The sequence below is a fragment of the Scyliorhinus torazame genome, chromosome 19 (genome assembly GCF_047496885.1).
Source record: "Scyliorhinus torazame isolate Kashiwa2021f chromosome 19, sScyTor2.1, whole genome shotgun sequence".
NCBI lineage: Eukaryota > Metazoa > Chordata > Chondrichthyes > Carcharhiniformes > Scyliorhinidae > Scyliorhinus > Scyliorhinus torazame.
The window spans coordinates 91,608,869-91,624,764 of NC_092725.1; the positions used below are offsets into that span (position 1 = coordinate 91,608,869).

The window sequence follows — 15,896 nt, forward strand, 5'->3', positions numbered from 1 at the left end:
CATAGCCACGTCTGCCCTCAGTCCTTTCAAGTGCGCGAGCACTCGGGCCCTTTAAATCGGTCCATTTAGGCCTCTCACGTTCCACGTGATCAGCCTCACTAGGGGGCTACCTGCCCCCTTCCCGTGTCGACTAGCCATCACCCTCTCTAGGCCAGTCCCACGTCCCAATTCCGCGCTCCCACTCGTTCCTCAGGTGCCGCATTCCAGCCCCGACCACCCTTTCTTTAGCCAGTTCCTCTTTGATTTCTGCAGCAGCAACCCAGTTATCCTCCCCCCCCCCCCCCCCCGCTAGATCCCCCTCTAGCGTGATTGCTCCCCCCATATTACTTCCGCAAATCAGCTGACTTCAACTGACCCCAGCTTCTCCTGCTCACTCCTTGAACTCCCATCTACCTTGCGCCTATCTTCCCGCCATTATCTTTCTGGCGCGGGAACATCTCTGTAGCTGACCCGCCTCTTGTGGCGCAGCTCCCTCTCCCACCCCACTCCCATTCCTCATCCTCCGCCTATGTCTCTTCTTTTCCCCCCCCACCGGCGCCCACATTTCTTAGTGTCTCCCCCTTCCCAATTTACATCTCTATATACATCGACAGTGACATTTCCCTGTAATATCAGTCCCTCCGTTCCGATCCAATTTCTCATCTTTAATAAAGAACCATGCTTCTTCCGCCGTTTTGAAGTAGTGATGTCTCTCCTGGTACGTGACCCATAGTCGCGCCGGCTGCAGCATCCCGAACTTCACCTTCTTCTTGTGTAACACCTCCTTGGCTCGATTAAAACTCGCCCTCCTTCTCGCCACCTCCGCACTCCAATCCTGGTACACCCGTACCACTGCATTCTCCCATCTGCTACTCCGTACCTTTTTGGCCCATCTCAGAACCACTTCTCTATCATTAAAGCGGTGAAATCGCACGATTGTCGCCCTAGGTGGTTCTCCCGCCTTTGGTCTCCTCGCCGGGACCCGATGAGCCCCCTCCACTTCTAAGGGGCCCGCAGGGGCCTCAGCTCCCATCAGCGAGCTTAGCATCGTGCTCACATAAGCCCCGCAGTCCGCTCCTTCCACTCCCTCAGGGAGACCCAGGATCCGAAGGTTCTTCCTTCGTGCTCTGTTTTCTAGGGCCTCAATCCTTTCAATGCACTTTTTGTGGAGCGCCTCGTGCGACTGTGTTTTGACCGCCAGGGTCTCGTCCTCATTATCCGTCACCTTCTGCTCCACCACGCGGAGCTCTGTCTCCTGGGTCCTTTGTGCCTCCTTAAGCCCCTCAATTGCCTGTAGCATCGGGGTCAGCACCTCCTTCTTTAGTAGCTCCACACACCGTCTTAAAAATTCGTCTTGATCGGGCCCCCATGTCGCCTGGGCTTTCTCCGCCGCCATCTTGCTTATTTTCCCCTTTCTGTCCCTATCGTCGTGGATTTCTCGCAATGTAGCCGTCGCCGCCGATATTTTCCTCTTTCGTTGGGGGGGGGGGGGACTCCCTATTAACTCACCCCACACCGGGTTTCGTCGTGCGAAAATTTCCCGTTGGGGCTCTTAAAAGTGCCCGAAGGTCCGTTGGAGCTGGAGCCACCGAAACGTGCGGCTTAGCTGGTCATCGCCGCAACTGGAAGTCCCAATTTCTGTCATTCTTCACGGCCATTTTCTGAAGTTCAAACGCTCTCTCTTTATCTTTTTCCCTGATCTGTATCTCCCTTTCTCGTTCTTTCGGTTCTGCTAGGGCTATTCTTTCTTTTCTCCTTTTCTTTTTCCTCTCTCTCTCTCTCTTTCCGCTCTATCTCTTTCACTTTCCTTTTCCTCTCTTTCGTATTCAAGCTGCTTTAATTCTTTTTCATGTTCAAGTTGCTTAATCTGCAACTGGATCTTTGCCATTTCTAATGAGTCAGGCAACTCAGGCAACCTTAAATCCTTAGCCACCACCATAGTTATCTCACCTTTTCGCATTTTGTCAGCTAATGTGAACTGCAATGTTATTGCCAAATCTAACAGTCTGCTTTTAGTTTCTGTCCGTAAGGTACTGCATGAGCCCGTCACCTTCCCCAAAAACTTCACAGCCTCTGAAAGAGCCATTGTCCACAATACACTCCCTACTTAAACTGAAATACCACACCTGAAAAGCACCCACAATATGCTCACCCCTCACTGTCTTTATGTTCACTAAGCCAATCCAATTGATAGACTTTTATCCCCCTCGAACCCCCAATTTGTTATGGGCCAGGGTTTAGAGAACCCCAAAATGTATCATGGAGTTCACCTGACCCACAACCTTTACTACATTGTGGTATGGGGAGCACACGGTCCACTCTACAGGTGTGGTACAGCAGAAAAGGAAAACGTATTTTTTAAAGCAAAACAATGTTTATTCTATGAACTCAAGTTAACCTTTTAAAAACATACAGTGAACAACTTAGCAACCATCAATTCAAATATAACCCCCAAAGAATACAACACTAAGTAATGATTTAAGCTTTCCTTTTAACACCCATAAGACTTAAAAAAACCTTCAAAACAGAAAGACATAAGGCTTAACTTCACTACTGAGAACATCTACAATTCTGAATTCACCAAATGATCAAGAGATAGTCGTTTGATGGCAGAGAGAACAGCAGTACACCCGCTTGGTCTGGCTTCAGCTCCAACACTGAAAACGAAACTAAAACCCACCCTGCAGCCTGCTCAAAAATGAAAGTAAAAAGCGGACAGACAGCCCAGCTCCACCCACTCTCTGACATCACTGCAGCAGTAAACACCCATTTCTTAAAGGTACTCTCACTACAGATATTTATATACACACCCATTTATAAACACCCATTTCTTAAAGGTACTCTCACATGACAAAGGTGTAAATCTCTTTGCTAAGCACCAATCTAGAGAAGACACCACGTCAATGGTCACCTTTTTATAATCCAACGAGTCTTCCTTTTCTGCCCTGTTGTGAAATGCATGCCGGCTTCCTCTGTAAGGACAGAAACTGGTTCGACCAGTTGTCTGGTCGGAACCCTCATTATGCGCAGTGCTAGAAAGCACAGAGTCAAACCTGTAAAACAAGTAGACATTGTCAGCTTGATATTTTTCATGGTTCTAAGATCAGATAATGCTGAGCAAAAGTTTATTGCAATCAAATAAATCCTCATTCAACAGCTCCAGAACACTGTGGTTTCTTACTAACTTTGGTAATCTTCCCAGCAAAACATTTGCAACAAATAAAGCATCACTCTCAAAGCTGTAAATCTTTCTAATTTGACTTCCCCAATTATGCTTAAAGCCGCAATGACACTTCCTCCACTGACACCGAACAAAATGCAAATCAGACATTCGGCACAAACACAAGGTCTACACGCTTTTTTTAAAAATTGTGTCGTTTGTAGCTTTGATTATGTAGCAAGTACATCACCTTGGAATGGCAGAAAAATGAACAAAATCGTACCTTGAAAGTCTGTCATTCTGGAAAAAATCAGAAAGGTTGAATTTTAGCAAATTTTCCAATCACCATGATAAAACCAGCTAATAAACTATGAAACAAATTGAGCAACAGTATGGTTTAGTTTTGTCCGAAAAACGAGGAGCTAATAGTTCATCCAAATTCATTTTGTTTGGCGGTGTCTCAACTTTGGGTATATGGGGCTGCATGTGGCCCGGGTCACTGGGCAGGTTCTGGAAGTTCAATTTCACTAGCTAAGTGGCGGGGTGGGGGGGGGGGGGGGTGGTTAAGGCCTACTTGTTGAGGTGGGACAATCTTCCTCAGTCGTTGGCGGCCCGGGTACATAGAAAATAGGTGCAGGAGTAGGCCATTCAGACCTTCGAGCATGCACCACCATTCAATATGGTCTGATCATGCAAATTCAATATCCCACTCCTGCTTTCTCTCTGTGGGAGAGAATTCCACAAGTTCACAACTCTGAGAGAAGTTCTTCCTCATCTCATTACTGAATGGCTTACCTGTTATTCTTGGGCTGTGACACCTAGTTCTGGATGTCTCCAACATCAAGAACATTATTCTCACATCTAGCCTGTCCAGTCCCATCTGGATTTTGTGTGTTTCTCTGAGATTACTCGCAGCGGGTCTTGTTGGGTGGATATCAGCTTCTCCACCATCCAGTGCCTCAGCGTGGCGGGGGACCTGTTGGGAGTTTTGGTCCTGGAGAAAGTGAAATTTGCTGCTAGAGGGGGAGGGTGTTTACAATAGGTAGGGGTTGTTCATTTTGCATTTTGGAGAGTTGGTTACCATTGACTGCTGAGGGAGAGGGGGGGGGGGGGACTGTGTTGTAAATATTAAAAGTTTGGGGAATTTCTTTTAAAAAAAAAAGTATTTCCAGCTTTTTTGGGCCAGTGGACCATTTTGCTAGCAAAGGCCAGAGAAATCAAGGAGTAAACAAAGACCCTGAGAGGACTAGATGCCAGTTTTGCATGGATTTGCAGTAGAATGTGTGGAGTTCTATTTCTAGACTTGAGAGCAGGGTATTCTGTTGTATCAACGATTACAGTTGAGAAGTAGGGCTATATCAGTCAGATGTAGGCAGGTGCATAAGCTAGATCGATGTACAGATCTGAAGATCAAAAGAGGTGAGATTCAATACAGCTAGGCGAGATACACAATGAATTTATGCAGGAGCAGAACATCCAAAAGGGATGGACAGGACTTCCTGACAACCTAGATGAGGAACTTGGACCAGTAAGGCTAGTCCAAGCCTCCCTGGGCGTGGGCCACAACAAGCCTATAAACATCATTCTACTCAATTATTGGTTATCTAATCCCGTTAACTCCTTGGTCAAGAAGTTACAATTGAAATTGAAAGCAACAATTTGCAACAATCTCAGTGGCCTCAAAGCAAATGCATAATAATCAATACAGAACTACCGAGACACAATGGTAACCTTTGCCTGCTTCTGTAACTGCTTTTGGATTTTGTCAATTCATCCTAATAATTATTTGCATACTCAATGTTATGTTTCAGTCCGAAGAGTCTAAAGTTAATAAAGAAATGTTAGTTCATGACTTTGGAGCCCAATCTGTTTTCTAATTGGCAAAAAAAAGGTTAATCCAATCAGCAAATAGTGAGAATAGATGGGAGGTCAGTGATTATAGATGCTAATATAATCTCAACTGATTGATGGAAGTCAAAGACAAAGGGACACAAATGTTGGCATAAACTCCCAGGCATAAATTGGGTGATAAACTCCAGACTCTGGTGCTATAGCCAAGGTTAAGGATTAATTTGGTGTCCTTGATGGAATATTCCGGTCAGGAATATTTGTCATCTTAAACAGATCACTGCAGCTGTTTCTAATTATGGGGCAATGAGAAATTATGATCATAAAATTTCCTAAAGTATGAAGACGGAGTAAAAATATCAGCTAATATCCAACATGAACAAAGTTTGGAATTCACCATCATCATTTTCTGAAAGTGCCAAAATTAAAGACTTGCATGTTAAACAAAACAGTCACACAAAGATAGCTATAACCAAAAGCACCTTTTTGCACGAATGTTAATTCAGGTTATTCATCATTTATTCAGCACAATGCTTCTTTCATGTGGCAATCAATATCTTAATCAAAAATAGAAGTTCCAATTTATTACAATTTTAGGAGTAAAACAATGGAATGGAGTTTACAATGGTAATTAGTTAAAATTTGGCATTTTGTCACAACACAAGATGATTAATTAACACACAAAAATTACTTATTATAACTCTGAAATGCAATGGTCAAATATTATATACAAGCCATTTTCTATCAAGATACTCGAGCCATTTTTAACATTTCATGTTTTGTAACAACTATTCCAGAATAAGCTCGCGAGTAATTGAACTGTATCTTTCTTATTTAAGATCACAAAGTTTTACATGCTCTTATAATGTCCTACATTCCAGTCAGACCTATCAACTTAGTCCTTCATGGTTGGTGAAGCACCCTAAGCTCATGATTGCTGCAAATGTTAAGTTTGGACAAATTCAGGGATTCATTCTATAGCTGGGAGGATTAGAACTGGATTCTTTCCATTGTGTCACAGGCCTCAAAAGTTTGTGTCATCTTATTACTGAATTCCCACATCTCTTCAGGTTTAGAATTCAGATTCTTGAGGATTTGCCAAGGACAGCAGCAACAAATTCTCAGTTGCTGTGCCATTGGACCAAAACAAACCTAAACTCCCTGGACTACTGAAGGAACACACAACAAAAATGGCAGCACACGTGCTCAATCCATTCAGGTAAGATATATATGTAGCTTGCTCACACACACACATACGGTTTCTTTTTAAAAATTACTCCAGTTCCCTTTCAGATTATATTTATGGTCACTGCCCAGGAAACAAAGCATTTGACCTGTCAATAACGGAGAAGTTGCTTCCCCCTTCAATCTTCTAGTTTTGTGAATTAGATTTTGTAATCTATCAAAATGAAACTATAGTTTGGAAATTTAAATCAATTAGTAAAAGCAAACAAAACAAAGACCAAACAGAATATTTATCATAAAAGATTGAAGTAAAGCATCTGCTTCAAAAGAACTTCATTGCAGCCACTTAAAATGGCCAACTCCCGATACAAAATGGCCATTTGTTTGCCTGACCTGGTGGACCAGTTCTAAGTTAAGTATAGGCCTGATAGTTGTAGAAGTAGCTTAGACGTAGAATTTATGCATGAGTAGTGATTACTGTGTATAATAAATGTGCTTTGATTTAAATCTTACTAATCGGTGTATTGGATTATTGATCATTACTCAGACTTGAACCACGTGGCGGTATCATAAAGATACCTGGCGACTCAAGAGCGAAGGTGATAAAACAGAGCAATTAAACTAAGGCAAAGTTAGCAACATTATTTGGCGATATCCTGACGGAACCCGATCTAGAAGTGGAAAACCACACCGGGAGAACACAAGAATTTGAATTAGAGATCCAATTGGAAACAGAAAACCACAAGTGTTCAAGCAGTTCTGATCAATACTCATAATTCGGAAGTGTGTGTATGCATGCGTAACTAACAGGGCGAAAAGGTAAAACTGATAGATTTTTTGTTGCGACAAAACTGTCGGAAGTTTGTATATCGGAAAGTAGCGAAAGCCGTACCCGTATTTACAGCACCGCCTTCATACCCCTGTCCCAAAGTTTGAAGAGCAGCATTCGGATAGGAGAGCTGGCAATGCAGGCAATGCAGCGCCTAATGAACCCAGAGGAATTTGGGGTCGCAGCGACCAGCAGCGGTAGAGTGGGACAATGTCCCATTTGGGAGGAAGAGATCAGGAAATATCTCAAAGGGAAAGGATGGCCCCTTTGGAATGATTTCTGTGACACCGAGGAATCAGGTCCCGGGAGTATAGGACATACTTGGTGGGAGAACCTGAGCGAGATCCACAAAAAGAGCTTAGGGAAAGCTTGCAAGCCGATGGCAATCGTGCCCTGCTTGGCACAATTGCGAGGCACAGAGGAGGTCGTTAGGACGCTCCGGAAACAAGTTGAGGGCATACATCGAATGAGGAAGGGCGATGTAAGCGAGGTAGAAAAGGAGAATTTGGAATTGAGAAGGAAGTTGGCAGCAAAAGATGGAGAGGTGGACGACGCCAAAAGGCCTCACCAGTCTTGTCTGGCGCACTTAAACAGCTTCCAGTCTCAATACGAAAAGGCCTATCAGGACACGCAACGTGCGGTCCTGGTACGAGAAGAAACGGAAAAACAGTTAGAGGCATTTTAGAAACAGGGTAGTGACCTTAAGGCAGCATTAAGATCACTCCATGCTGCCACCACAGAACAAAGACAAAGCACGCTAGATCACGCAAAGTGCCGGAAGCAGATTGCAGAGCTGCAATCGCTGCTTTCTGTTCAGAAAGGTTTCCAGGAAACCTTTGGAGAAAAATTAGATCAGGAAGATGGCCCTGATTGGGAAGAACTGAACGAAACAGCGCAGAGATATGTTCAGGGAACATGTGCGCAGGGAAAGCCACAAAAGAGGAAAGCGCCCCAACCCCCCACACAGCAGATAGTTCAAGCTCCAATGAACCCAGTAACCACCCACCGCACAGCCACATTGGACGAGGCGGAATTTCTATACTCCACCCCCTTAACAGTGACCCAATTACGGGACGCGTGTGATAAGATCACACCGTTCCTCCCCACCTCAGACCCCCATCATTCTTTGCCACAGTTAAGCATCAGGCGACCATGTACAGCCTGGATGAGCGACAACATGTAAAGCTCACCGTTTTAAGTTTAGACCGGTCAGTAGCAGCAGCCCTTCCCGACCCACAGAATGTAGGAGGAGGCACCCTTGCAGAAATGCATACCGCGATCCTAGATGCGATCGGGTATAACCGGGGTGACCCCGTAGATGGCCTCAACAAATGTAGGCAAAAGAAATCCGAACACCCCACAGTGTTTGCTGGACGCCTGTGGATCCACTTTCCAGCAGTCTTTGGAGACTTAGACCGTGCCCATTTGTCCCCAGACAAAATAGCCAAATGGACCCGCACCCTTATCTCCCATGCCACAGAAACAGGACAGAAAGCTTGCACGAGTTATGATCCCTCAGAGGAGGCCCATAACGAGAAGTGGGTAGTGAAAAGATTGTCCCGCGCTTGGGAGCAATCTGTTCAAAGTGAACCCGCAGTCAAGAATCCCGAGGAAAAGCAGGCCGGAGCAGATATGCAGGCAGTAAAAACACACCCGAACCCCGCATGGGTGAATGAGGGAAAGAACAGCCCCCCACCCAAGTCACAGGAGTGTTACAACTGCAGACAGTTGGGATACTTCGCAAGATAGTGCAATGCCCCTAAAAAGCCAGAGAGCCCAGCAGACGGGCACTCTGAGTAAGAAAAAGACAGAGCCCATTCATAGCGTTAGCGCCCGTTCAGATCAGACGGACTTGACCGGAACGGACTGACGGTGTACAGGCTCCCCCAGTTGGGTCTGTGACACCCTTTGGGATAGGTCCGGACGACCGCTAGTTGCAGCAAAGATTTGGGGACAGCCCATCGAATTTCTATGGGGCAGAGGGTCCCGCACCACAATAAATTCCTCCATCCTGTTTCAAAAAGACACATGGCCCACTACAGACACTATCACCCTCAGCGGCTTTACAGGCCACTCACAGCAGGGACACATCACAGCCCCTGTACCAATTCAAATCGGTACCATCACCACCAAGCACCCCATAGTTTTAGTTGACCTGCCCCACACAGCAGAACACATTCTGGGAATCGATTTCATGAATTCCCATAATCTTTCATTCGATCCAGTCAACCAATGTGTCTGGAAGATGGCAAAATCTGCAAGAGCCCCCGCAACGCTCAACATAGGAGAGTACGCAAACAAAATTAGCGCAGTAGGCGAATCTTGGTTCAACCCGACCACGCTTAGTACGGACAAGCAGGTTAGGGCAGTTCTGCAAAAGAACAGGGCAGCATTCGCGACCCACAAGCACGACTGTGGGCGGATGACTGGCTCCGTACAAATAACAGGACCTGACCCTAGACCCCAAAAACAGTATGGATTTCCCCAAGAGGCAGAGGGAGAAATCTAAGGTAATAGAAAGCTTATTAGAGCAGGGCGTACTTAGATCAGTAGCCTCCACTAATAATGCCCTGATTTGGCCAGTGAGAAAGCCCGATGGATCATGGCAACTGACCATCGATTACCGGAAACTCAACAAAGTCACCCCCACAGCAGCCCCCACAGTAGCAACAAGTCCCGAGACCATGCTCAAGCAGTGACTCAATTCCCGATTCTTTACGGTTTTGGACGTCAGTAATGGATTCTGGTCCATTCCATTGGCAAAGGCGTGCCAGTACAAATTTGCCTTCACCTTTAAAGCACAGCAGTACACATGGACATGCCTTCCACAAGGCTTCCTCAACTCCCCCTTCATTTTCCACTGACAGCTGGCAAATGGTTTAGCCAAATTCTCTCGCCCCGAATGTCTGGTACAGTACGTAGACGACCTACTACTGCAGACAGACACCAAGGAAGAGCACATTGAGCTTCTGTCCGAACTCCTGGAACTCTTACATTCAATTGGTTGTAAAGTTAACCCCAAAAAGGCCCAGATTTTGGAAGAAAAGGTGATATATTTGGGAACAATTATCACACACGGTAAACGAGAGATCGAGCATAAAAGGATTGACTTGATTGCTAAATTGCCCCTTCCCCAGAACGTTTCAGCCCTCCAGTCGTTTTTAGGACTGGTTGGCTACTGCCGAAACCACATTGACGGTTTCGCCAGCAAGGCAGCACCCCTCTCAGATCTCCTAAAGAAAGGAGCCCCCTGGGAATGGCTTCCGCAGCATACGGATGCTGTGGACTCTTTAAAACAGGCACTAATAGCAGCCCCCGCACTACAAGTTCCAGACCCGCTTTCCCCTTACGCCATAGTGGTAGCGACCACAGGCCGCACCCTTTCAGCCGTGCTCCTCCAGGAACGACACGACCAGTTAAGGCCCGTAGCTTACGCCTCCAGACTTTTAGACGCTGTGTAGCAGAGATTTTCAGCCTGTGAGAGGCACGTGCTCGCAGTATTCTGGGCAGTGCAGTATTTTTCACACATTACCAGACTGAACCCCATCACAATTCTCACCGAACACACCCCCACCCAACTTTTACTGGACGGACGACTCAAGGAGGGGACAGTAAGCCAGACTAGAGCAGCGAGATGGACCCTTCTCTTGCAGGGACGCGACATCACTGTGAAAAGGACAAAGACGCTCACCTATTTAGCCGACAACTTACAATACCCCTGAACCCCCCATGAATGCAAAATTATCTCTCCACACCACAACACAGGCCCCTTTATTGCTAAAACACCCTCCAGAAAGATAGGTAGTTCAACCCAGAGCCCCCAGCACACAGACACGTGTGAGCCCATAAAGATCTATGTGGATGGATCTTCCACAGTCTTGGATGGGAAGCGCATAACAGGTTGCGGTATCTATGTCGAGGACGCGCAGGGACGCGCCCTTGAGAAAATATCGTTAAAACTTCCAGGCCACTTAGGCGCGCAGGCAGCAGAACTTGTGGCCATCGCATATATAGTGGAACACCCAGGTTCCTTCCCCAGCCCAGCAGACATATACTCGGACAGCCTCTATGTCTGCAACAGCCTCACGGAAATTCTGCCCCTGTGGAAAGCAAGAGGATTTGTTTCCGCAGACGGAAAACCCCTCCCCTCAGCCCCATTGCTCCGTCATATTTTATAGAGAGCCCAGAACAGGACTTTTGGGATAATCAAAGTCCGCAGCCACCATCGTTCCTCCCCCCCTGGAAATGTGAAAGCCGACGCACTGGCCAAAGCAGGTTCCAGGCATGGGTACTGTTGGACACCCCCCAAAGGCGCACCAGTGAGTGCAGTTCAGGTCTCACAGACAAAGATCAAGGATCTAGTGGAGGCCCAGAAGCAGGACAGCAATCTCAGGGAGATTGTAAAAGGAAAATATCCAGCACCCTATGAGAGGTTTAGAAATGCACTGACCACACATGATGGGTCACCCTTTATGTGGTTCCTGAACAGGACAGAATCAATTGATTTGCTTGTTCCATGATGGTCACGGACATCAGGGAATCGATCCCACTACAGCCCATCTCAAGCAGCTTTGTTGGTGGCCGAATTTAAAGGACGATGTAAACCATTACATCGAGAATTGTCTTATGTATGCCCAGAATAATCCGGACAGATATGCCAAAAAGGCTCAACTCAGCCACACCCGACCCGTTAATGGCCCCTGGACTAATCTCCAGATTGATTTTATAGGACCATTGCCCCCTTGCAGGAATGGCTACAAATATGTACTTGTGGTAATTGACACATTTACGAAATGGGTGGAAACATTCCCAGCCCGCACAAACACTGCAAAAACCACAGCCAAGATTTTGACCCACCACATCTTTACAAGATGGGGACTCCCCCGCAGCATTGAATCCGACTAAGGTTCCCATTTTACGGGACATGTCATGCAGAACGTCCTCACGATATTTGGCATCACCCAAAAATTCCACATAACATACCACCCACAGTCGAGTGGTATCGTGGAGCGCATGAATCGGACCCTAAAATCCACCCTCAGAAAAATGGTCCAGCAGAACAACACCACTTGGGACTCAGTCCCCCCTTTTGCGTTGATGTTTTTGCGTAACACAATTTCTACTTCCACAGGTTACACCCTACACATCCTCATGACCGGACGCCCCGTGAAAGGCACAGAATTTTTATTAGGTTTGGAGTTGACCAGCTCCGAAGTGACGGCCCTCACACACGAGACAGCAGTAGAACAATTAGTGGAAAATGTTAAAACAGCTCAGCTAGCAGCCGCAGTAAAATTGGGCACCAGGAAGAAACAGAGCAAGGCTTGTTTCGACAAGACAGTGCACGCGACTGAGTACAGTATAGGACAGCAAGTTATGCTCTCTGTATATAACCCCAGCACATTCCTGTCACCAAAATACTCGGGTCCGTACTCCATTGCGGATAAAGTAAGCCCTTCCGTGTATAAAATGAAGTACCCCAACGGTAAGACTGCGTGGTTCAACATAAACTAGCTGAAGGCATATGGAACATAGTCGAACCACGCACACCACGTCATGCTCGACGCAACACACCACGCCCCGCCCACAGCCACTGTAACCCTACCATCCCCCAACACGTCCAGCCCAGCCACGGACTCAACCTCGACTCCACCCCCGAAATATACACTCCGCCCCGGAACGCCCAGACTGCAGCAGCAGAGCAGCAGTGACTCGGACGATAGCCACAGCACGCCTCCCTACTATCCCCATGCAACAGGACCCACGCCCAGCGATTCCGACTATGATCCAAGTGATCCCTCCATGATCACTTTCCTGAACAAACCCCACCACCGACCACCGAACTACGCTGACGACCCCGATTTTGTCCCCACACAACTAGACACCAACTATTGGCACCGAGATAACTCGTTCCAACTCGTCCGCAACGACGAGAGCGACCCCACCTCACAGCTCTTTCAGCCCTGATACACTCAAGAGTTTGGCACCCAGGAGAAGATGACGACCTTGGGTCTGACTCCCATACCGAGAACCCCTTTGCGACCCTGTTCACAACCGAGAACTGAGGTGCCCAGATGATGTTTTAAAAGGAACCGCTTGGGAGAAGTGGTGTCCTTTGTGATGGAACCTGCAGAATGTTTTATGTTGTTTGTAAGTTTGTTACATGTTGTATGTCAGACAGAAAAAAACGTTTTTCACTGCGCCACGCCTATTCGGCCGAAACCTGAGAACTTGTCTGCAGAGACTGGTTAAGGAACCAGACGCCCGTTCGTAACTGCCCTTCTGGTTCAAAGGAAAGAACCACTACGGCAGCCCCACCACGATGACTACATTTCTTGCCTGTTCTTGTCGGTTGCTCAGGCAGTGGAGAAACGGCTTGGGACCCGCCCTGCCTGGGAACCCCCCCTCTGGTCAACTACGCTCGGGTAGGAAAGACACGGCATTGGTAGCCGTCCTACCCGGGGACTCCATCCAACTCTTACCCGTCGCGGCCCATACGCACCTCATTTTGGCAGTTTCAGTTCAAAACGTTTTTTTTGTTTAGGTAACTTTTAGATTGCCAATCACATGCTATTTACATCCTGAAACATTTGGATGGTAAATTGCGCAATCTGTGAGACGGCTCTCACTGGTTCATTATTGGGAAGTGTGTCTTGTCCTAAAATTCGATTTTTGAAAAAAAATGAGGGAGTCACACATAGTGACCAATTATAAAGGGAGTAATTGGCACTACAGGACAGACACACTATCGTACGAGATATTAAACAAAGATAGTTACAGACACGATGCTTGTTTCCACAGAACTCCAGAAGCTCCAGGACCGGAGAAGAGAAGAAAGAAAAGGAAAGAGAAGAGCCATGAGGACTTCCTTCACATGGATCAGCATAATCTTTATGGACATTTGGTTGCGCGTGAACGCGAACCCCATGACATCAAGCCCCCCAGCCGTTAATGTTTCACTTCCCCGCAGTACCCAGAGCCCAGTCACCAGCGACACCACATCATCTTGGTGTGCCAGGTTTATAACCTGGTACTCCCTGTCCTATGTAATAGAAACCATACTGGTATTAGCAAAACTCTGCTGCATCGTGCAGACTGTGCGTCTACGGAAATGGAGAAGGAGGGCCTACCGCGCTCGAACTCCAGTATATAGGATCAGATCCCCTATTTTCGGATACGACCAGACCCCCGACCCCCGCGATCTATAATAAAGAGCATTCACTTGCGTTTATTGTAAACAAAGAAATGTAAAGAACTATTCATGAGCAAATTGTACGATCCTGAGCTTGACTGCCAAGCCAGGAAAACTGTGTATAAAATGCTATGATTTTGTTGTATGGTTGGGGAAGTTAGGATAATGAAATGTTTAAGTGCAGTGTATTAAGAATAGTTAGAGGTCCCCAGTTTATTGTTTTGTAATGCATGTCCCTGTTTGACATAGCGCCCTTAGAATTGTTAGTTAAAATTTTTTTGCATAGCTATGGTCAGTGCAGAGGCCATGAAGGAAGTGACCCCCCCCCCCCAGGTCAGGGATTGGAAAGCAACATAGTTATGTGATCCTTCACGCTTCGTGTCAGGATCACAAGGAGGGAATGTAGCCACTTAAAATGGCCAACTCCCGATTCAAAATGGCGAATGGCAAACGCTGATGGGAAAGTCAGCCAACAGGACAAAAACGAGCAGCTGCAGGTTGGCTGTGTATTTACCTCTGGAAAGGCCAGACAAGATCGATACCAGCAACCATCAGTATAACAAAACACCAGCCATCTGCATACTTATGAGCAATCCCCGGGAACAATATGCAACATTTAGACACACAAAGCAAAACCAGACTCTTCGGCGCCAGCAGAAGCCTACACAAAGGAGGTGAACGACCACCTCAAGACCGCCCATCGATCAGGGAACCGCTCCAGCATTGGAGAAAATCGAACCAAGTGATTGGGACAAAGTCCAATCACTTGGGACCAGGTACAGGGTCCGCCCCGAAAGGTGGGAAGCCCCTGGGGACTAGAGGAATTGAGCCCCAAGTTCAAGGCGCTCTCTCTTCCAGCTCTCGTCACTCTTCAGCAGCCGATCGAACCTGTAAGTCTTACTTCAACGCTCGCTACGAGATAGGCGCTCCTAGCTATCAATCTGTACCAACTTTGAATCCCGCAGGCTCAGAACCCGAACGAAAGGCCATTTGTTTCCCTGACCTGGTGGACCAGTTCTAAGTTAAGCATAGGCCTGGTAGTTGTAGAAGTAGCTTAGACGGAGAATTTATGCATGAGTAGTGATTACGGTGTATAATAAATGTGCTTTGATTTAAATCTTACTAATCGGTACATTGGATTATTGATCATTACTCGGACTTGAACCACATGGCGGTATCATAAAGATACCTGGCGACTCAAGAGCAAAGGTGATAAAACAGAGCAATTAAACTAAGGCAAAGTTAGCAACATCATTAGTTGTGAAGGATTTGGGGAAATCCGGAGATTGTGAAAGGTGCCATACAAATGCAATATTGGTCTTAACAGCTGCAAGTCAGGCTCTCAATATTTGCACAAACCCAAAAAATAGTAAGCTAACTTTTCCCAAATGGTCTCCTAAGAAAATATGAAACGCTTGACATGACCAGAGTGCTTCACACAGAACAGAAACCATTGTCTGTTACTGAAGAGTTTCCAGACATATGTGAGATGATGTTACAGAAATACGACAAAGCAAAAGGTGTACAAACAAATTTTAAGCTGCTTGACATGCATCAGAAAGGATATTTTCTCTGCTGGGAAGGAGTGCTCAGGGGATTTACTCCTAAAGATTAATTTAATGTGGATCGACCATTTACTGAAGTGCTCAAAATTGACCTGATCAGTTGTCTCCCCCGTCAGCCCCAGCAAAGTGGTTAATCTT

General features: G+C 46.5%; 1 protein-coding gene across 11 annotated transcripts in view; it reads right to left on the reverse strand.

Annotated features, from left to right (window-relative positions):
- The window catches only part of ppp1r12a (protein phosphatase 1, regulatory subunit 12A), a 353,486-nt gene that overhangs the window by 44,865 nt on the left and 292,725 nt on the right, over positions 1–15,896 (reverse strand). For all 11 annotated transcript variants that reach the window (XM_072484743.1, XM_072484740.1, XM_072484746.1 and 8 more), the window contains 2 exons: positions 3,423–3,439; positions 2,891–3,032 (listed from right to left, as the gene is read on the reverse strand). In XM_072484743.1, the coding sequence (XP_072340844.1) occupies positions 2,891–3,032; positions 3,423–3,439 (159 nt within the window). The remainder of the gene's footprint in view (positions 1–2,890; positions 3,033–3,422; positions 3,440–15,896) is intronic.